We start from the raw sequence: 24,062 nt of genomic DNA, 5'->3' as shown, positions 1-24,062 counted from the left end.
AATGCGGGCCACTTCGCAGGAATGAACTTTCAAGGCCCAACACCCTGGCACGACAGGTACTTCGGAGGACGACCCATTATCCCTATCGTGCTGGACGGAATTCCCCTCAATGCTTTGCTGGACACAGGTTCCCAGATTTCATCTATACCGTATATCCTTTATAAGAGGTACTGGGCTGATGCAGATATTGATAAAGGGCCCTCTGATGTTGAACTAGATATATGGGCCAGTAATGGTAAGTTGGTACCGAAACTAGGATTCAGGGAGATGACCATAAAGATTGGTAAAGTAGAACTGAAGAAACAGGGTATAATTGTTGTTGATGTTGACCGGCGGAACTGTGAACCAACTGTATTGATAGGAATGAATGTGTTAGAGAACTGCTTTTCCGAAGTCATTTCTGTCTTACAGCAAATTGCTGAAACTGCCCAATCCTGCCAGCAGAGAGTTCTCCGGAGGGAAATAAAAGTATTGATGTTAAGGCAACAGGTAGAAGTTGCAGGTGGAGAAATCGGCAGTGTGAGGGTAAGTGATCCAACGTCTATTGTAATCCCACCAAAAACAGAAATGCTGGTATGGTGTAGAGCAGCCATTGGTACTAAGGGACGAGATTATCAAGCCTTAATAGAACCAGTGTACACCGACAGCAGGCCCACTATACTCACAGCACGAGGGATAGTCGAGGTACACCGGGGACGAGTGCCGGTACGACTTTTGAACTGTGGAGAGGAAGAGGTCACTTTGCCAAGGTATGCTACAATGGCAAAGCTATATACTGTTGACAACAATGCCATCACAACCATTGAGCCCTTAGAACCAACCTGTCAGGTGGAAGGCAATGGCTCAGATGGAGAAATGGAGGATTGGTGCCAACAGCTACACGTGGGCATAAATTCAACACCTACCCATCAAAAACAAGGGGTGTATAGGCTAGTGACGGAATATGAACAAGTCTTCAGTAAACACCCATTGGACTTCGGACGGATAGAAGGGGTAGAACACACAATCCCCACAGGTGACCATCCCCCAATAAAAGAAAGATATAGACCCATACCGCCCGCTCACTATCAATGTGCAAAAGATATGCTGAGGGAAATAAAACAGGCCGGGGTAATAAGAGACAGCTGTAGCCCCTGGGCGGCCCCTCTAGTGATTGTCAAAAAAAAGGACGGAACCATGAGAATGTGCGTAGACTACCGGAAGATTAATAACATCACCCATAAAGACGCCTACCCCTTGCCTAGGATAGAAGAGTCCTTAACTGCTTTGAAATCTGCTAATTATTTTTCCACCTTAGACTTAACAAGCGGGTATTGGCAAGTCCCTGTGGCTGAGAGAGATAAGGAAAAGACGGCATTCACCACACCAATGGGTCTATGTGAATTTAATCGCATGCCGTTCGGACTCTGCAACGCATCCGGTACCTTCCAGCGGCTGATGGAATGCTGCCTCGGACACAAGAACTTCGAGACCGTCCTCCTGTACCTAGATGATGTGATCGTCTACTCAAAGACTTACGAACAACACTTAATAGACCTGGCAGAAGTGTTCGAAGCCTTATCCAGGTATGGCATGAAAGTCAAGCCATCCAAATGTCACCTTCTCAAGCCAAAGGTACAGTACCTGGGACACATCGTGAGTTCGGAGGGAGTAGCACCAGATCCCGAGAAAATAAGCGCCATAAGGGATTGGCCAAGACCTACCAGCGCAAAAGAAGTGAGACAATTCCTGGGATTGGTGGGTTACTATCGCAGATTTATAAAAGGATTTACCAAGTTAGCAGCACCCTTGCAAGACACCTTGGTAGGGCAGACGAAGAAACCTTCAAACCGAAACCCTCCTTTTCAGTGGAACGACGAAAGGGAAGACTCCTTTGAACAACTAAAGAAGGCACTAACCGGAGAAGAGGTTCTGGCATACCCAGATTACCATAAACCGTTCATCCTCTACACCGATGCCAGTAATGTGGGACTAGGAGCGGTGCTGTCACAAAAGCAAGAAGGTCGGGAGAAAGTCATCGCCTTTGCAAGTAGAAAGCTCCGGCCTACTGAAAGAAATTCAGAAAATTACAGCTCCTTCAAATTGGAACTACTGGCAGTAGTTTGGGCTGTGACGGAGCGTTTCAAACACTATCTGGCCGCTGCAGAATTTATTGTCTATACTGACAACAATCCGTTGACCCACCTGGACACAGCCAAATTAGGTGCGTTAGAACAGCGATGGATAGCCCGGTTATCTAATTACAACTTCATAATCAAGTATCGAGCAGGTCGCAAGAATGGAAATGCCGATGCCCTATCCCAGATGCCACACTTGAGAGATGTAGAAGAGGAAACGGGGGAGCTTGAAGAAATTGAACTACCAGCCTTCCATCGTCCCAAGGCAAAACATCATCAGTCAAGTACCTATCAGAAACAACAAGAGGTGAATTTTAATCCGTTAGCACACCATAGATGGGCTGACACCCAAGACAGCAATCCGGCTGTGAAGTTGGTGAAGGAACTGTTGACTGAGCAAAGTGCATATCCCTATGAGGATGCCCCAGAAGAGACGCATCAACTCTGAAAAGAGAGAGGCAAAATGTTCCTGTATCAAGGGAAGCTCTGTAGAAGATACACCAATCCGAAAACACATGAATTGGTTTGGCAGATTATTGTGCCTAAACAAGATGTGAAGATGGTCCTCGAAGCTTACCATAATGGTGCTGGTCACTTTGGTTGGAAAAAGTTAGAAGTACTTCTAAGAGAAAGATTTTATTGGGTCGGGATGAGAAAATCAATCGAACAGTGGTGCAGAAATTGTGGCCCGTGTAACCTCAGAAGAAACGATCAAAAGAACCAAAGAGCACCACTGCAGCCCATAATCACCAAACAACCACTGGAACTTGTAGCCATGGACCACGTGAAGTTGACACCAAGCCGGTCCGGCTATGTCTATGCCTTGACCATCGTGGACCATTATTCACGTTTCTTGGTAGTGGTACCCGTAAAAGATCTGACAGCAAAAACAGCAGCCAAAGCGTTCCAAACGTACTTTTGTAGACCCCATGGATATCCGGAACAGGTTCTCACCGACCAAGGTACAGCCTTTGAATCAGAGATCTTCAGAGAATTCTGTAATATGTATGGTTGCAAAAAGATCCGGACGACGGCCTATCATCCACAAACAAACGGCTTATGCGAGAAGATGAACCATATTGTAATAGACCTACTAAAGACTTTACCTGAGACAGAAAGGAATCAATGGCCAGAGAAATTGCCTGACTTGGTGGATCTGTATAATCATGTCCCGGTGAGCTCCACCAACTGCACCCCAGCTTACCTTATGCGTGCAAGACCCGGCCAATTACCAATCGATCTAGAAATGGGAATTCTGAAACCAGACGCAGAAGTTCAAGACTCCAATTGGGATATCATACGGCAAAAGCAGTATCGCCAAGTGCAAGAGAGTGTGGAAAGAAGCCTTCAGCAAACTAGAGAAAGACAAGAGCGAACTTTCAACCAGAATGCTCTAGCGACCCCATTAAGACCGGGTGACCAAGTGCTCAAGAGAAATCGTCGAACCAATAAACTGGACAATCAGTGGGAAGCCGTACCCTACACAGTTTTACCAACAAGAGTGGATAATCCTAAAATGTGTCTCATTAGCAAAAACGGAGGCTTAACATCTGTACTAGTGTCAAGAGACAATCTTAAATTATGTCCGGAAGCATTGAAAGAGCCAGACGTTGTCCAGCCAGAACCAGAAGTTATTCAACCCATACAGGTTCAACCAGTAAAGGAAAAAGAAGAGGAAGTGTATCACACCTGTATAGGAGACTTTCCCAAAACCCTACTAACATACCATGGTGCAGTAGTGGTTCCCATGGTGGCCTTTTACCCAACACCGAACCCAATACCAGAAGTCCCAAGACAGGAAGAGGCTGACCCCGTACTACAGGAGGTTCCAGGCCAAGAAGAACAGATTCCTGGTCAGAGTAATCCCATTCACGGTGGACTTGCCAACTCCATAGTCGTGGAATTATCTTTAGCAGAGCGGGCAGATACTACATCCTCAGTAGACAGTAGTACACCACATGAAGAGACACCGCTATTACGTAGATCACAGCGTAGTACCCAGGGTCAATTACCGGCCAGGTATGCAGATTACCAACTATAAAGCTCATAATGTGAATTGTATATATGTTATGCCGTATATAGTTAAACAGAAAATGTAGTATAGTCATTGCTATCAGTCTGCAACGTTTAAGCCCAGTGCCTACAGAGACTTGTCTGTATGAACTTATTGCATATTCTTGAACTTTTTATCAGCCCGGAGGCACTAAATCAAAGCTCCGGAAAGACTGCTTTTTGAACTTTGCTTTTTGCTCTTTTTGAACTTTCTTTAGACTTTATATTGATAATTCCGTTGGAAAAATTGAACTAAATTCCTGGACACTAAGTACAGTGCCTTTCCTAATACCTTCAAGGATAGAACTGTATTAATGGACGCTATTTGAAGTGACTTTTTACAGAACTCTATTTTTGTTTCCTTGAGTGGTTTTTGTAACTTTTCATTTTTAAGACTCTGTACATATTAATTGTTATTTCAAAATGTTATTGTCCCACAGTCCCGGAGTACTGTTCTTAACTAAGGGGGAATGTGGCACCCCTAGGGGTATTTGCCACAAAAATAGTTACTGACAGTAAGTACAAATACTAAAATAGCAAGACTGCACTACCACCTCCAGCCAGAAGGGGGAGCTCCAGAGACTCCCCTTGATCCATTCTGGTCTGAGAGAAGAAATGGCAGTTGGGCCAAGGAGCTGATAGTGAGAGGTCATACAGTTGAATCTCTAACAGCCCTGTGACTGTTACCAGGCCTAAATCACCGGCCTGAGAAGAGGGATAGAGAAAAAGGACATTGTGAGAACCGGGTAGCATTAATCACTACCCAGAACAGGCGCAAAGACGGATACCGGATCCGTGGCTGTATTCATTATATATAATACAGCAACCGGAAAAACGTGAGGTGATATCAGCTTCACTAGGGTCGGATGCAGCAACAGACACAGAGTTCAGCGGTACTCCCAGAGGGGGTAAACCGATAAAAGGACTCGGGTTGCCCGTCGAACCAGGACCCGGAGGGGACAGATTGGGCCGGCAGCCAGTTCACATACAGCAGCAGGGCCACACAGAAATTGCGCACAATAAGAGGCGAAGACCCCGGCAGGGTCAAAGTAACTCAGAGTTCCCATACAGACTCCGGTGACAGGACTGGTTGTAAATCCTTTTATGTTAAAGTAAACTGGTTAAACGTTTCAGTGCCTCAGTCTTTCATTTGGACAATAGCCATCTATCCAGGATCGAGATCGTCACCGCTGGGAGAACCTGCTGCTGATCAAGTAAGTGCCTGTCCCCTCATGATACCCCTTACACTGTGCATTGCCTGAGGCCACAGCACCGGGTCAAGCCACCCGTGACATCCCCCTCAAGAGACAGACTCCATTGGTCCGGTGCTGGGTATCCCGGTCTCCTGGGCGTCACACAAATATTTGTTTGACTTAACTTGCGTTTGAGAGGTATATATTGGGAAGATTTCTTAATCTACCCCTCCGACAGTTAACGCTGATGTATCTATCTAGCTGTAGTGCTATAGATACATTTGTGAAGGTGGTGAGCGAGGGAGTGAGTAAGATCCCGCAGTCCATAAAAAATGATAATCTAACGAGACATGAGAGATCACGCCTGAAGCAGCTTAGAGATCTCCCTGATGTTGTGATAAAGTCGGCGGACAAGGGGGGTAACATTGTGCTGTGGCCTAAGGTAATGTACGAGCAGGAAGCCATGCGCCAATTATTAGACCCCACATGTTACAAGAAATTAACCTATAACCCCTTGTCCGCCTTCTGCACGCAACTCAGGGAGATCCTTAATAGAGCTACTGAGAGGGGAATTATCACAAAGGAATTGAACACTGCATTAGTCGTACCAGAACCCACGATAGCGACTTTCTACTTGCTCCCTAAAATACATAAAAATACGTCTGTACCTCCCGGACGCCCGATTGTGTCGGGTTGTGGGAGCTATTTGGAATCAATCAACAAATGGATCGATTCGATCCTTCAACCGCTTGTGGAGGAGCTTCCCTCTTTCTTGAAGGATACTAGTCAATTATTGCGCCGCGTTGATGATCTTAAGCTGGGGGAGGATACCATTATGGGGGCCATGGATGTAGAGTCCTTGTATACTTCCATCCGCCATAGTGATGGTTTGGCGGCCATTAAATTTTTTCTCTCTACATCCAGATGGTCCCTTGAATTTGTGACATTTTTTCTCGAAGTTCTGGAATTTACACTTACCCACAATTTCTTTACGTTTAGGGGGTCCTTTTTCCTGCAGCTCCAGGGAACAGCCATGGGGGCGGCCTTTGCGCCGTCCTATGCTAATCTGTTCCTGGGGCTGTGGGAAAGGGACCTCCTACGGTCAGACGGTCTGTCGTCTATGGAGCGCGTCCTTCTATGGGCGCGCTACATAGACGACATTCTTGTTGTCTGGCAGGGCAGTAATGAGGCTTTTTTTGAGTTTGTGGCCGCCTTAAATATTAACGAAAGGAATATTAAACTGACAGCAACATCAAGTAGATCTAGTATTGAATTCCTTGATGTTACGTTAACAAGGAATCATACGGACACAATTCAAACTACAATCTACAGGAAGCCCACGTCAACGAATATGCTTCTCCACGCTTCCTCCTCCCATCCAGCTCACATGGTACGAGCTGTCCCTATTGGACAGTTCCTACGTATACGTCGTATATGCTCCACTGATACCGAATTTGAGATTCAGGCTGGGGACCTTAAGGCTCGATTCAAGGAACGGGGATACAGCAACCGTGCCATTAAAAGGGCGTATCTACGCGCTAAGCACAGTGATAGAAATGTTTTGCTCTATGGTAGTGGTGCTACAAGTGACGGATCAGAGGTTGTCAGGTTCGTCACAAATTACAACTCTAGGGCAGATGCCATACGGAGTGTCTTTGAACAAGCGTGGCCCATTTTAAAAACTGATCTGACATTGGCTAAATTACTCCCTGATCGTCCGCCCATCACTTTCCGTAGGGCTAAAAATATACGTGACCACTTGGTGCGCAGCCACTATACACCTAGTCCATTGAGAACATTCTTAAACGGTTCTCGACAAAAACCAAGTGGTGGCTGTCGTACCTGTGGTAGATGTGTAGCATGCAGTAACATCTCTAGAGAAGACACGTTTGTAGATTCCTCAGGACAAAGAAGCTTTAAAATAACTAAAAGTATAACATGCACATCTAAGAACGTTGTATACTATGCGGTTTGCCCCTGCCCATTGATTTATGTGGGATTAACAACCCGACAATTGAAAACAAGAGTACGGGAGCATGTCCTGGGGATCGAGGCAGCAGTACACGTAACGGATGTCCATACGCTAAAAACGATACCGAGGCATTTTAAATCTCACCATCAGTCTAATGGTAGTGCCTTACGTGTTAAAGGTATCGATATGGTGGAACCAAATATTAGGGGTGGCCGAGTCTCCCAACGGTTGGCACAGCTCGAGACTAGGTGGATGTGGACTTTAAATACTGTCCACCCTCATGGATTGAACGAAACAATTAGTTATGCGCCATTTATATGATCCTGGCAGTGCAGGGGTGGTGTGGCACCCCCGCATCTTGGTGTTTTTTGTGTTTGTTTTTAATTATTGTTTTTATTCTTTCTATTTTAGATATATGCATGCTATGGATTGTCTGATGGCTTTCGCTTGGGATTCAAGTTTTGCATCATTTTCATCTATCGTCTGTGGTTTATTGTATTATATTTACAAATATACGGTTTTTTTCTGTATAAATTGCTATATGCATACATTATTCTACATGTATGTTTTTCATATGTGTTGCTAATATCCCTTGTGGGGGGTTTCTGTTAAGAGTTGTTCTTCTGGGAGGTGGGAGTGTTTGGTTATATGGATGCACTATGTCATGTGCCCTGTTTCAGGGGCTATATATTTCCTATGGGTTCTAGTAGCATCATGGGATTATATTTATCCATTCCCCTTTGGCGTTTTTTCCTTTGTTTTATTTTATCCCTCCATTTATTTTTCATTTCTTCCCTTCCTTTTATGTTTACTCTGTTATATTTCTTTATTCTTGTACCACTGTTCTGCAGGTCCACTCACCGCTGCGGCGCCGCCTGTACGCATGCGCGCTTGGTGCCGTCGCTCTCGGCGGCTTGCGGCGTCTCTATGCTTGAGTGGTCACCATGGTTATGGCGACGCTCATGTATGACGCCGCTGCCGCTTGGAGTTTCGGATTTCCGGGCTGGCGCTTGCGTCATTTCCGGCTGACGCCGCGGCGGTCATTGGCTCCCTGCTATTTAAAACCCCGCTGTTCTGACCATTGGACACGCCCCCTGACGAAGGAGCTTGCGAGCTCCGAAACGCGCGTCGGGTGACCAGCGGACCGGACCCAGGGACACCGGAGTACTTCTTCCTCCCCCCCTTGTCTTGAGAGGTAATATACATTTGGGCTGAGCGGCCGCTAGCCCATGGAGTTATAGTTAGACTCTTACCATATTTTGTCTACTGTGACTATGGGGGGAACTAATTAGGTTAGGTGGATGGTGCACTATCATTTGTCTTCCCCACTTGGTTTTCCTAGGTGTGTACATGTGTCGCTGTGCTACAGATACTGATTGCATTTAAACCCTATATGGTAAATATGAGCATATTGTAGTACCCACATTCTAGGACTAGGGTTTATTATTGTTCTATGCCCCATACCTGTGTTATTTATATCTGTACTCCGGAGTCCTCTCCTCTATATGACCATTCTTTATTATTAGGAGTCTGTGTCTTTCCATCCGCTGACACAATCACACCTCTGTGCGGTGTTTCACACCATGGTCCCACTTTGTACCATTTATGTCCTGTTTTTTTCTATGTGTAATATTTTATATGTTCAATAAAATTATTTATATATTTGAATTACCAGTTTTGGTCGTTTCATGTGGTTTCCACACCTCTTCCTATATGCTGCTTTACGGCTTGGTTTGAATTTAATCCCCTATAGAGGCAACAGATTTATATAGACTCCTTTTTAGTGATGTTGCTAATGAATACCCGTATTCTTGTATTGTATGGCATCCTCTAGTATGACTTATTGTTAGAATAAGTATACTTGTTTAGTTGTGGCCCTCCGTAAAGGTAAGTGCTGTTTACTTTGCCTTTCTATAAAATGAAAAGAAAAAAAAATGCCAATACATAGTTGACTGATGAAAGCCAAAACCTCTCTCCAAAAGGTAAATAAAGCCTTATGAATATGTTGAATGTATACTCCAGGAGCTTTTGTCAGAAATAAAGAAGATTAACAGGCAATTAGTACTATCTGTGCTCATATTTTCATGTAGATACCTGGAGGAAGTACTATCTGTGCCTATATAATGTACATTGACAAAAAAAACAAATCAAGAAGGCAGTAGATTCCATGAATTTATATTTAGAAATAGATAGATAATAGATAGATATTTCCATTACTTTCAAGGGGAGAATGGGAGTCAGTATTATCTCTGCTTTCATGATTTACATGGAAATACACTAAGCAAGTACTATCTGTGCCTATAAAATTTACAAGGAGCTAAAGTAAGAAAGTACGATCTGTGCCTATATAAATTACATGGAGATATAGTAAGAAAGTACTATCTGAGTATCTGTGCCTATAAAATTTACAGGGAGGTGATGTAAGAAAGTACTATCTGTGCCTATATAAATTATATGGATATATAGTAAGAAAGTACTATCTGTGCCTATATAAATTACATGGAGATATAGTAAGAAAGTACTATCTGTGCCTATATAAATTATATGGAGATATAGTAAGAAAGTACTATCTGTGCGTATAAAATTTACAGGGAGGTGAAGTAAGAAAGTACTATCTGTGCCTATATATTTTATATGGAGATATAGTAAGAACGTACTATCTGTGCCTATAAAATTTACAGGGAGATGAAGTACGAAAGCACTATCTGTGCCTATATAAATTACATGGAGATATAGTAAGAAAGTACTATCTGTGTCTATAAAATTTGCAGGGAGGTGAAGTAAGAAAGTACTATCTGTGCCTATATAAATTACATGGAGATACAGTAGCAAGCAAGTACTATCTGTGCCTGTAAAACATATGTACTGCTCCCTCTATTTCAACAGTAGACTAGTAATTAGATACAGATAGAGTGATCATTTGGTATGACAGAAACTCTTACAGCCATTAAAAAAAGCAAAATATTACTTCTATAAAACGTTAATTAGAGTGCTGAGAAAAATTGTCAGTTTTTCTGTAATTTGCCGAATCAGCATTTACAGGTCGAGATGTAGAAGAATGCGCTAAAATAGCTGGTTGTGCAATAATGGAACAATAATATAACTAATGAGTATATTTTCCTGTAGATATTAACCTAGGTGACAGATATAACTACGGTACCTAAAAGGAACCATGTAATTCCAGCTGCAGCAAATACAATCACAATCAAGCAGAGAGGAGCAAATCTCAGCCAGTCCCTGGATGTCCATGAAGTCTTCTGATACTCGGCCTGAGACCCTGAATCCTGCCAGAAAGATACAAAACTGAGTAAGTTCCAATAGATGCGATAAACCTAAAATTAGAAGAAAAGTCATTTATGAGAAAATCCGCAACATATTTTGCTATACCTTCAAATAAGACATACACTTCCTTGAAAAAGTTTTCATACCTTGTGAACGTTTCCACATTTTTTCATGTTGCACTTAAAAACTTAAATATATTTTATTGGAATTTAAGCGCAGAAAACAGCAAGTTTTTCTGAGGTGTAATGTAAATCATACATGGTTTTCTAAATATTTTAAAAATATGAATCTGAAAATTGTGACATGCATCTGTATTCAGCCCCCTGAGTCAACACTTTGTAGGACTGGCTTTGTGGTCTTTTTGAAGTATGTGTCCATCAGCTGCACATCTAGAGGCTGACATTTTTGCCCATTCTCCTTTGTGCACGCGCTCTAGCTCAGTGAGATTCAATGGACCTTGAATGGGCCATTCACACACATGAATGACTTTTATCTAAACCATTTCATCATAGCTCTGACAGTATCTTTAGGGTCATTGTCCTGCTGTAAGATGAACCTATGCCCCATTCGCATGTGTTTTGAAGCCTCTAACAGGTTTTTCTCCAGGATTGCACTGTATTTAACTCCATTCATCTTTCCATCAACTCTGACCAGCTTCCTTGTGCCTGCTGAAGAAAAGCATCCTCACAGCATGGTGTTGCCACCACCATGTTTGACTGTGGGGATGGTGTTTTCAGGGTGATGTGCAGTGTTAATTTTCTGCCACACGTTTTGCATTTAGCCCAAAAAATCTGTGGTCTCTTCTGACCACAGCACCTTCTTCCACATGCTAGCTTGTGTCCTCTAAATTACATATATAAAATAATATCATATCAGATTACCGTAATCCGATTCCTAACATCCAATGTCCACTTGGAACTACCATAAAATGAATGGCTCAATAAATATTCCATACATTGGTCACATCATCGCTCAATATCATGCTCCAATACTTTTTATCATACAGCATATTGTCTCAATAATACCAACATGTAGTGCTGTACAGTATTTTGCTGCAGAATGCACACATAATAGTTCCACACATTGCTTTATCTTCATAGATAGATATTGTTGAATACTGTTTGTAAAAACAAGCACTTTTACAATTTACTGCTCATTAAAAATTGCGCCTGTTCTTGAGATATTAAAAAGAATCTGCCACAAGGTTTTTGCCCCACCAGCTGAGAGCAGCATGATGTAGGGGCAATCACCCTGATCTGAGCAATGTATCACTTACTGGGCTACTTGCCAAATCACTGGAATCAGGGACTCTGGCCCTATGTCATGCTCCATCACATTAGGAAGCAAAAACTTGATGGCAGATTACCTTCAACATTTTTCTTTTGTTTTATTTACAACTCATTGCCTAGAAGACCGACCAGTGCTGCTTTCTGGCTTGTAAGCACTGTCTGGTAATTAAAAATAGGGGAGATCTCACAATATTTTTTTACATTTAATTATTTATTAACAAGTAAAGCAAACTACACGCCCAAGGCACTGTTCCACTTGGACCTCTGCCTCCTGGTGGTGGAAGTCCAAATGGAGGAGTGGAGCAGTGCTTTGTGTGTCTAGTTTACTGTACTTGTTAAATAAATAAATGAAAAAGCAACGTGGAGTCCCCCCTATTTTTAATAACCAGCCAAAGGAAAGCAGGCAGCTGTTAGCTGGTCTGATGCTGGAAAGGGCCAATTTTTCATGAACCTTCCCAGCCTATACATATCAGCCCCCAGCTGTCTTCTTTGCCTTTGCTGGTTATTAAAAATGGGGGGAACCCTCAAAAATTATGTGGGAATCACATCTATTTTTAATAACCAGTTAAGACAAAGCAGACTGCTGTAGGTTGATATTAATAGGCTGGGCAAGTCCATGGCTATTCATCCCTTCCCAGCCTAATAAGTCCAGCCCTCAGCTGCCCCAGAAATGACGCATCAATTACATGCGCCAAATCTGATGCTTAGCCTCGGCTTTTCCCGATTGCACTAGTGTGGTGGCAGTCGGGCAATTGTTTTTGGGGTTAATGTCTGCTGGCCGCAGACACTCACATTTCTAACGTCATTTCTAGAAGCTGCTTACAGAATTAAATATAGATCATGGTATAGACACAACAATTTCCACACTTAACCCCCTAAAATTATATTTTATTAGAAATATTATTAAAATAGTTCTCAATCAGAAAATCCCCACCTAAATAAAGTGAATAAAGTGCTATAGAACATAGTTTATGCTTAGTTACTACCACTGTCAGAACCACATAACAAATACCCAAGTACAGTGCCAGCAAAAAAAATCTTTACAAGTTCAATGAAACCACAAAATCTTAACCCTGCTGTTCTGTTCGGTCTGGGGAGACCTATTTTGAACTTTGGTATTTTTTGGGGTGTTCAAGATGCGGTTCTGAAACTTGTGGTTGATTGACTTAAATGAGGATGGGTCGGTCGGCCACGGGTTTCAGAGCCGCATCTTGAATATTTTAAAGAATATTGAAGTTCAAAGTCGGTCATTTTTGACCAACAGAACAGCAGGGTTAATATTCAAGTGGATTCAAGTGTTTTATTGTGGATATTTTATTATAATTAGTACTTTGTCATGTCACCCTTACATTTTATCACCATCTGTAGTCGTTTAGGCACGGATTCAGCAAGGCTGGCTAAGTATGTGGAGTCCATGTTTACCCACAGTGTCTTCAGCACATGTATATTTTGGGTCATACCGTGACACGGTACTCGGACAATGCACAACCTTTGAGCCTCCCCCGACCAGCCTGAAAGTGCTCTCATCACTAAACATCACTTTCTTCCACTCTTCAGATGTCCAATCTTGATATTTCTTACAAAAGACAAGCCTTTTCTTCTTCATTGCTGCTGTGAACAGGGGCTACTTTGCGGCTCGGCAACTTGGTAGACCCAGGTCCTTCTGCAGGCGGTGACGAGTTGTCCTAGTTGCGATGTTCTGGAGGAGCATAGGGTGCTTGATTTTTAGTTCAACAGCAGTTATAGAAGGATGTGACATCACTTCAGGCTTCAGAAGCTTATCAGTCCTTGGTGAAGTCTTCTTAGGTGCGCCAGAGCCTGACTTCCTCTGCGGTACCATCCCAGGAGGCAATGATGCCGCCGACCGCTTCAGCTGATAAATGGCTTCTCTTGACACTCCCAGATCTCTAGCTACCGCAATCACCGGATCCCCCTTCTCGAGCAGAGTCAAGGCACGGGATTTCTCTTCCATTTTAAGCTTCTTTCGACCCATTGTGGGAGATAATAAAAAACTGAGGGAGATAATAAAAGACTGCCTAATAGCAAAACTGGCTGGGCTGCACATAACAACCAATCAGAGTGCAGTTTTCGCTTAACCAGAGAAGTGAAAACTGAGTGTTGATTGGTTGATATCTGCAACAAAGCCAGCTTTAATATTAGACCGTTTTATATTATCTCCCCCATTGTGTACATTTTTAAAAAGTGAAATTATGATGTGGATTTTATATGTAAAGTTTTTTTTGCTGCGCAAGTGTAAAGATTTTTTTTGCCGACACTGTAAATATAGGAAAAAAACAGATGTTAAAGTCCCCTAATCTCACCCTTCCTCTCCGTACAGATTGACACCTTAAAATTCGGCATGCCAGTTTCGTCCCCACTTGCATGTCTTCTGTACTCTAATGTCCTTACAGGTCCCTACAGTTTGCGCCTATTTACTTTCTGTCTCCTTTATATTCGATCGATTTATCTCACAGAAGGTGTGGATATCCAAATATAGTGAGCGTATAGTTTAGGATGTTTCAAAAATGTTGGCCACAAAGCATTCGATGCCGGTTTATAGATACGATCAATCAGAGGGAGACAATAATTTACTATACTCAACTTTCCTTTACACTTACCCTCCCTGGCCGTGTGACCCCGGCCTAACATACATAACCTGTGAAAAAATATTTTTGCATTAGTGCATTCTGAGTCGTTATAATTACAATTTAACCTATAAAAGATAACCTTTTGAGATATCCCTAGTGTGCCTAATCATTCCCTTGGATAGACTCATTTACCAAGATATTTGTTATTTTTTCTAAAAAATCTGTAGATCAAGAGATTTTGGAGCACTAAACTAACTATCCAGTGCTTGCACGCATGTGTTTTTGATGATGTATGTCTTTTCACTTTAGGGGACACCAGGGACAGCTGTCATCTAGCCGGGGCGCCAAGTCGAATGTTTAGGGTGTCCACCTCCACAGCCAGGTAGGCTAACAGCTCTATAGGGCCTACTAGAGACAGCTAGCCTACACCTCATAGAATTATTTGTCCTTGTAGTCAAGTTCCCTTTTTAATGGGTTTCAGCTAACTAGTATACACTTTTTTTTAGTGAACTACATTAAAAGTTCATTTTTAAAGGGTCTTTTTCAGTTGTTTTTTCACAATAAGTTGACCTTATTTATATCATTAGATTTGTTTGTGATATTAACTAAGCATAAACTATCTTCTATAGCACTTTATTCACTTTATTCATGTGGGAATTGTCTGTTAATATTTCTAATAAAACGTATTGTCGGGAACACACTCAGTCGGAGCAGCCTTTGGAAGTGGGGAATCACCAGAAATAATACACAAGACACGTCTTGTATAGTGTATCACTGGGAAGTCTCTGAAGCACGCCTGCCTTCAAGGTGCTAACCCTTCTTTATATAGTTGTTTCAGTAGGTTTAGTGGTTATACAAGTTTTGCATGTTTAAACAAAGAGACAAAACAGGAAAGAAAGAAAAGAAAAGAAAACAGTTTCGTGGGCGGCAGTTTCACAACAAACAGTACAAAGGCAATTCCACAGACAAGAAAAACAGGATTTCATACTATAGCTAAAATGTCCTTGAATGGACAGGTCAATATTTATCACAAATTCTTTTTTTTTATTTTTGTTCATTGAGGTAATCATTTTTGTTCTGCTCTTCACAATCCCCCCTTTGACATATTCCATTCAAAACCTTGTCGATCATTTTAGTAATTCTTTTTGTGATATTACAAAAAAAAAAAACTTTATATTCTCGCATCCATTACACAAAATGTATTTGTGCATACCGAGATACCCTTGAGTACAACCTTGAATAATACATATATAATTACAATAACCATAACTGTATGTATTAGGCTTTGCATAATCCCGGTAACCCACCCACCGATCCCTCTGAACCAAATGGCCGGGTTAAGAAAAGAAAAGGTATCTGACCACCAGCTATCCTTATTTTGGTCATTGTCTTTGTCATACTGATCCCTGAGTCGTTGTACGTCTTTTAATTTAAATCTCATACTCATAGTACTATTCGGGTCTATATAATGACAGCAGGTGGGTCCGATGATTTGACACATACCCCCTTGTGAGGCAGTTAGGTAATCCAATACCAGGGTATGTTGGTTAGTGACTATTATAAGCTGATTCTGTACAGCTATACTAGTATTTAATATGTCCAATATATCCCAAATCTGATCATCTAGATAATCCGTGGCTCTAACTAATTTGTCCCACATTTGTGTTAACATAGGATAAATAAAAATGGTACTAGCAATTTTGTTGGGAATTCCCATTTGTACTATATGTGGCCTCCCCGAGGGACGTGGTGAGTTATCTGCAGCTCTTTTATACAGTGTGTGCTTGGGCACGGCTTGCATATTCACTTGTTTATTTGAAATTATGAAAGTAGCCGGGGTTAGGCGTCCTAATGTACAAGTACCCTTTATACCTACGGGAAGCCATTTATATGCTCCTTCTCCGCATATCCAAAATGTACCTTCAGGCAGATCCCATAGAGCTGAGTGCTGCAATACCAATCTGTGAGCCAAATCCACAAAACTAGATACATTCTGAAGCATACACCAAGAGGGTTTTTGTCCCAAGGGGCTACAGTACCCGGCTGCGGGATTCCCACATACATGCATTCCGTTGACATACTCATTGGATTCATTACAAACCAGGTTCCCCGGCTTACTTTTACAACTGTTTGCATCACCTTGGGGGAACAACTCAGAATGTTCCCATTTTCTATTATGTATGTATCTTTCCAATACTGTAGGTTTGAAAGCATCAGAGGAAGGGGTGGTTGTACTGAAACTGAGCTGTAGATTTTCAGTGGGGACCTGTCCTAAATCAGTTAATCCAGTCTTATTCCTAGGTACCCATTTTCCTCCCTTGAATGTTAAATATTGTAAGTTGTCTATTTTTCTGTAAGATTGCCCTGCCACCAAGGAAATTCTACCCATCCCACAATTGGTATGGCGATTGTAGTATTCCATAGTCTAGCATTGCCAGGTTGGTTGTTGGCCAGGTTGTCTGAACAATTAGGCCAAGCGAATATTTCTTCAGCTGACACGGGAACTGCTAGAAAAGGTATACTTGTGGCTGATACTGGTGAATGGGTACAGATCCAACAATCTGCCAGGGGTTGCGTATTATTTAACAAGTCATGCACTAATTTTTTATGATGTTGTACGAATCTATTGTTCAAAGGGGCTAGAGAATTCAGTCTTTCCCATGCCTCCATTGAGGTTAACATTATTAACATCAATATCATGAGTCTTATACTGCTTTTTTGCAATGGCTTGCATGTATCCATGATGCCTTTCCTTCAAGCTTGACTGCTGTTGGAGTTGTTAACAGGACTTGGAAAGGTCCGTCAAATCTCGGTTCCAGAGTCTTTCTGGTGTGTCTTTTCACGTAGACTTGATCACCAGGTTCCAACTTGTGGCCTCCTTCGAGATTTTCTGGATCTGGAAGGGAAGCAAAAACTTGCGAATGCACTTTAGTTAAACGTTTTTGTAATTCTTGTACATAAGCAGTTAAAGTCTCAGTATTCAACATCAGTTGTTGTGGAAAATAACAACCCAAATTTGCTGCTCTACCAAAAAGAATCTCATGTGGTGACAGCTTAGCCTTCCCCCTTGGGGTGTTTCGGATGGAATACAGGGCAAGTGGTAGACACTCGGTCCAAGGCTTTCCTGTTTCTGCCATGGCCTTCTGGATTTTTAATTTTATTGTCCCATTTAATCTTTCCACTTTACCTGAACTCTGTGGATGATATGGAGTGTGAAACTGGTTTTCTACTCCCAACATTTTCATAACATTCTGGAATATTTCCCCAGTAAAATGGGTACCTCTATCTGACTCGATCACCTCAGGCATGCCGTAACGGGGTATCAGTTCATGTGCTATTTTAATGGCAGTAGTTTCTGCTGAGGCTTTACGAACTGGATAAGCCTCTGGCCACCCTGAGAACATGTCCACACACACAAGCACATATTCGTATCCATTGTACCTAGGAAGTTGGATGTAGTCGATCTGGAGTCTTTGAAAGGGATACAGTGGTCTTACATGATGCTTGGTTGGGGTTTTAATGGCCTGACCTGGATTGTGTGCCAGGCATATAGCGCATGCAGCACACATGTTCCGAGCAAAATTACCAAAACCTGGAGCCAACCACCTTTCTTTTACCTTGAGCATCATACTATTTGCCGACACATGCGTGGGTAGGTGGAGGTCACTTGCCACTGCGGGGTACCAGGCTCTTGGTAAACACAACAAAGTTCCTTTTTTCCATAATCCTTGCTGATCTTCTGCCCCTTTTTTCTGCCACTGCCCTCGTTCTTCGTCGTCTACCTGTTTCTGAGCTTCCTTCAATCTTTCCTCATCATCTTCAGAGCTATCTAGTGTGTGGGCATGATGTAAGGGTTTACGTGCTGCCTGTTTTGCTGCCTTATCGGCTTTATCGTTACCCCTGGCTTCCTCGGTGTCGAGTCTCACATGTGCAGCTACCTTTATCACCGCTATTTCTTTAGTTTCTTGTGCTGCCTCCAGAATCTGTCTAATGAGGGAGGCATGTTTTACAGGTTGGCCTGAAGCAGTCATATAACCTCTGGCTCTCCATATTACGCCAAAATCGAAAATAATGCCATGTGCATATCTAGAATCAGTGTATATGTTTGCTGTCTGATCTTTGGCTATTTTTAGAGCTTCAACTAATGCCGTAAGTTCTGCTTCTTGTGCAGACTGATTAGCAGGGAGAGGTTCTGCTTTCAGCACTTCATGCTGAGTTACTACCGCATAACCTGTATGAAATTGTCCATTCATATCTGCATATCTACTGCCATCTATTAAAAGTTCAAATGTAGCATTACAGAGTGGCTTGTCACGTACATTACATAAGCCCTGAGTCTCTTGTTCCATTAACTGTACACAATCATGCATTGACTTTGATTGGGTCAAAGGAGTTGGAGAGTGCAGTTGCAGTTTCCTCAGGTATGGTACCCCCCTCAGACTCTAAAGGGAGCAAAGACGCGAGATTAAGAGTCTGAATCCTGGCAAAGGAAATGTTGGGCGGCAGTAGTAGGGAACATTGGAGACGGAGGTGTCTGGCCATTGAAATATGTTTAGGTTGGACCTGGTTAAGAATGCCATGTACATCATGAGTGGTCTGAACTAGAAGTGGGTGATCAAGAACAATCTCAGAAGCTTTATCTAATAACAGTGAAATTGCGGCTACTACTCTTACAAAAGAAGGTGCGGCTCTAGCTACAGGGTCCAGATGAGCTGATATGTATGCCACAGGTCTCTGTTTGTTTCCATGTTTTTGTGTGAGCACCCCTGTAGCATGTGAGGATATCTCAGCTGCCATCAATTGAAAAGGTTTAGTGTATTCTGGGAGTCCCAAAGCCGGAGCTGATACCAGTGCTGTTTTCAAAGAGGAAAATGACTGTTTAGCCTCTTCACTGAGTGAATATGGTGTGTTGGCAATACAGTCATATAAAGGCTGCATGAGTTGACTTGCATGTATGATCCACTGTCTACAGTGTGAAACAATACCTAGGAAAGCACGCAGCTGTTTGTGATTCCTGGGTTCAAGCATGTTACGTATGGCTTCCGTACGTTGAGGTGTGAGGTGTCTGATGCCCTGTGATATGCAGTGACCTAAAAACACGACTGTTTGTTGACAAGCCTGGAGTTTCTGTCTATTTACTTTACAGCCTTCTTGCGCTAGGAAAATTAAGAAATTAACAGTTGAGGTAACTGCCGTCTGCTCATCAGGGCAACAAATAAGTAAGTCATCTACATACTGTAGAATGACTACTCCTGGTTCTGGGATGAAATTTTTTAGCACGGTCTGCATTGCTTCAGAGTACAAAGTTGGTGAGTGTACCATACCTTGTGGCAATCTTGTCCATGCTAATTGTTTACCCTTGAATGTAAAGGCAAACAAATGCCAACAGTTCTTATGTAGTGGCACAGAAAAAAATGCGTTTGATAAGTCAATTACCGTAAAATATGCAGCAGTGCTGGGAATTTGAGACAGTAAGGTATGAGGATTCGGTACCACAGGGGTGACCGGTGCCAAAACCTTATTGATTTCCCGTAAGTCGTGCACCATGCGATATTTCACCATAGTTTCTTTGGAGGACACTTTATTTTTAACAGGATATAAGGGTGTATTGGCGGGTGACCTGATTTCTACCAAAACACCTTGTAACACATAATCCTGAATTTGTTGAGAAATCGCCTGTTCTTGCTGGGCGCTGATGGGGTATTGCCTAAGCTGAGGTAATATGGTTCCCGGGGCAGTTTCTAACAGTATAGGAGCTACTGATAAAAATCCTACATCAGTGTCTCCTTTTGCCCATAGGCTGTCAGGAACCCGAGACAAGTCAATTTTTGCTTGTTGAGTGTAAATTTCGGGAAAATCCTCCATTGCCTGTATTCTAACATATGGTTCCAGAGTTTCTGCATCTTCAGGGATGGTCAGCATAACTGTGCCATCTTCTCTAAAATGGATGTTTGCATGCATTTTACTTAAGACATCAGTACCCAACAAGCAGGTAGGTGCACCTTTAGCAAATAAAAATTTGGATACAAAAGTTTTAGGGCCAAAGCTCACATTTAAAGGTTTTGTAAAGGGCAACGCCTGAATTTTACCATCATACCCTTCTGCATATGTAACCTTTGAGGATATATTGTCAGGATATGGTAAAAAGTCCTGATTTAAAATGGAGGATGTTGCTCCCGTATCTATCAGAAAAGGTACATTTTTACCCTCAACTTCAACTTGTATTATTGGTCTTCTAGAAGGAAGAGAGACCTGCATAACTTTCAGTCATTCTGAGCTGTCTGTTTGATCAGGCACTGAGTTATTTATCCTATTTTTGGGTACAAAGGTTCCTGAATCTATATCTGTTTTTCTCTTCCTACATTCCCTTTGGAAATGTCCTGGCTTCTTACAGTAATGACAAGTAAACTTTTGATTAGCAGAGCCAGTATTAGCCTGTGCAATTCTTACTGGCTTAGAATTTTCTCTTAAGTCCATTTCTATCCCTACAGCTTTCTGTCTAGCCAGGTGTGGGTCTTCCAAGGTTCTCCAATCAGGGGTTGCGGCCTTAAGCTTTTCCTTCACTTTTGGAGACAATCCATCTATAAAGGTTTTTGTAACTAACCTCATCATTCCTGGAGCGGTTAGATCCATGCCTTCATCTCTGAAATTATTTTCTACACTTAGATAATATTCGTCTACTGATTGTCCAGATTTCTGAGCCACCACTCCCGTTGTTCCTCTCTGCCTCTGTCTCTCCCTCATGAAAACCATTAAGTGATCTACAAATTGTGTACCTGATTCTATCGTTTGTAAGGCACCATCTCCTGCTTGGGGCCTATGTACCTGTAGATTTGCTAATAGCTCCTGGAAGAGTCCAGGAGTCATTTTCATTCTACATAATTCTTCTCCATCTGCCCAAACTCCAGCGTGAGTCTGCATAATTTGCTGTATATATTGTGCAAATCTAACTGGACACTGGGTGGGATCTGGTGCGTTATGCAAGCAGGGGCTGGCTGGCACTTTTCAGCCTGGGGGGCAATCACAAGGCAGTGGCCCACCAGTTGCGGTGGACCACCCCTGCCCTCCTTATCTCTGGTCCCTGCATTAAAGCAGCAGAAATAACATGCTTTAAAAAATGGGAAGGTATATAGATATGGGAACAGAACGGAGCTTGCTGAATAGATATGGGAATACAAGCAAGCTTACTACCTACATAGATACTGCAACAGAAGAAAGCTGACTGCATAGACACGAGAATGGAACCAAGATTACTACATACATACCTGAACTGAAATGAGCTTACAAAAAAGATATGTGAGCAGAATCAAGCTTACTACAAAGCTATGGGAAAAGAACGGAGCTTACTACAGAGATAAGGGAGCAGAGCCAAGCTTTCGCTAACTAAGTCTACTACATAGATAGAGCAATAAAACCAAGACTCCTACGTAGATATGGGAACAGAACCAAGCTTACCGCATACATATGGTACCAGAATCTAGATTACTACATTGATACAGTGCCAGAACCAAGCTTACTGCTTACATATGGTACTATAACTGAGCTGATTTACAAACATACATACAACTCCAGAAACACGGACATGTAAAACACACAGTATGGCAGGGGTGTTGCTAGGGTCATAAAAGATCAGGGGCCCAAGCCCCAAAGTGCATGTCTCCCCATACGACCCCCCTCTAGCTATTTAAAATAGCATCTATACGTGTATAATTACAGTATATACTGTTGCTAACCAAAAACACACAATGCAATGACCAATATTATAAAATTACGGCTATAAAATGACAAATAATACGGCTACACAATGTCAACTACCATAACAACTACACAGCGAATACATAATATTATCATATTACCATTACCTCTACATAACAAAACACTTTATATAAATACCAATGACACCACTATACACCTTCTACTACATAATGACTGAAACACATTAAGCTGTTACTAAATAAAAAAAAGAAAACAAAAATGCTACTAAAGAGCAATAATACCACCTTATAGTAACCGTATATTGGTAGATCCCAGCCCTGCACATACATGTGATTACAGTACAGTCATATATAGTAACTTACAGATGACGTTTTTTTCTGATTCAGGTGCCCCTATGAAAACTATTAATTTCCCTATTTATAACAAATAATGTCCTCTGGGTTCCCAACCAGCTCTGTATACAGTGGGTACGGAAAGTATTCAGACCCCTTTACATTTTTCACTCTTTGTTTCATTACAGCCATTTGGTAAATTCAAAAAAGTTTATTTTTTTCACATTAATGTACACTCTGCACCCCATCTTGACTGAAAAGGAAAAACTGAAATATCACATGGTCATAAGTATTCAGACCCTTTGCTCAGTATTGAGCCTTCTTGGGAATGATGCAACAAGTTTTTCACACCTGAATTTGGCGATCCTCTGCCATTCTTCCTTGCAGATCCTCTCCAGTTCCGTCAGGTTGGATGGTGAACGTTGGTGGACGCCATTTTCAGGTCTCTCCAAAGATGACCATTGGGTTTAGGTCAGGGCTCTGGCTGGGCCAGTCAAGAATGGTCACAGTTTTTCTTAAGTCGCTCCTTTGTTATTTTTGCTTTGTGCTTAGGGTCATTGTTTTTTTGGAAGGTGAACCTTCGGCCAAGTCTGAGGCCCACAGCACTCTGGAAGAGGTTTTTATCCAGGATATCTCTGCACTTGGCCGCATTCATGTTTCCTTCAATGACAACCAGTCATCCTGTCCTTGCACCTGAAGAACACCCCATAGCATGATGCTGCCACCACCATATTTCGCTGTTGGCATTGTATTGGGCAGGTGATGAGCAGTGCCTGGTTTTCTCCACACATACCGCTTAGAATTATCACCAAAAAGGTCTACCTTCATCTCATCAGACCAGAGAATCTTACTTCTCATAATCTGGGAGTCCTTCATGTGTTTTTTTAGTAAACTATTGGGGCTTTCCTATGTCTTGCACTGAGGAGAGGCTTCTGTCGGGCCACTCTGCCATAAAGGCCCGACTGGTGGAGGGCTGCAGTGATAGTTGACTCCATCTCCCTACTGCATCTCTGGAGCTCAGCCACAGTGATCTTGGGGTTCTTCTTTACCTCTCTCACCAAGGCTCTTCTCCCACGATTGCTCAGTTTGGCTGGACGGCCAGGTCTAGGAAGACTTCCGGAGGTCCCAAACTTCTTCCATTTATAAGCGTCTGTTCTATAAGGAACCTTGAGAACTGCAGAAATTCTGCTGTAACCTTGGCCAGATCTGTGCCTTACCACAATTCTGTCTCTGAGCTCCTTAGCCAGTTCCTTTGGCCTCATGATTCTCATTTGGTCTGACATGCACTGTGAGCTGTGAGGTCTTATACAGACAGGTGTGCGCCTTTCCAAATCAAGTCCTATCAGTTTAATTAAACACAGCTGGACTCTAATGAAGGAGTAGAACCATCTCAAGGAGGATCACTAGGAAATGGACAGCATGTGACTTAAATATGAGTGTCTGAGCAAAGGGTCTGAAGACTTATGACCATGTGATATTTCAGTATTTCTGTTTTATTAAATTAGCAAAAATTTCTACCTT

General features: G+C 42.3%; 1 protein-coding gene across 1 annotated transcript in view; it reads right to left on the bottom strand.

Moving 5' to 3' along the window:
* TMPRSS6 (transmembrane serine protease 6) overlaps positions 1–24,062 on the bottom strand; it is a 184,673-nt gene that overhangs the window by 105,402 nt on the left and 55,209 nt on the right. The window contains exon 2 of the mRNA XM_069736853.1: positions 10,495–10,618. Coding sequence (XP_069592954.1) covers positions 10,495–10,618 — 124 coding nt within the window. The remainder of the gene's footprint in view (positions 1–10,494; positions 10,619–24,062) is intronic.

The sequence above is a fragment of the Ranitomeya imitator genome, chromosome 8 (assembly GCF_032444005.1).
Source record: "Ranitomeya imitator isolate aRanImi1 chromosome 8, aRanImi1.pri, whole genome shotgun sequence".
Classification (NCBI taxonomy): domain Eukaryota; kingdom Metazoa; phylum Chordata; class Amphibia; order Anura; family Dendrobatidae; genus Ranitomeya; species Ranitomeya imitator.
This window is presented reverse-complemented; position numbering and strand designations above follow the sequence as displayed.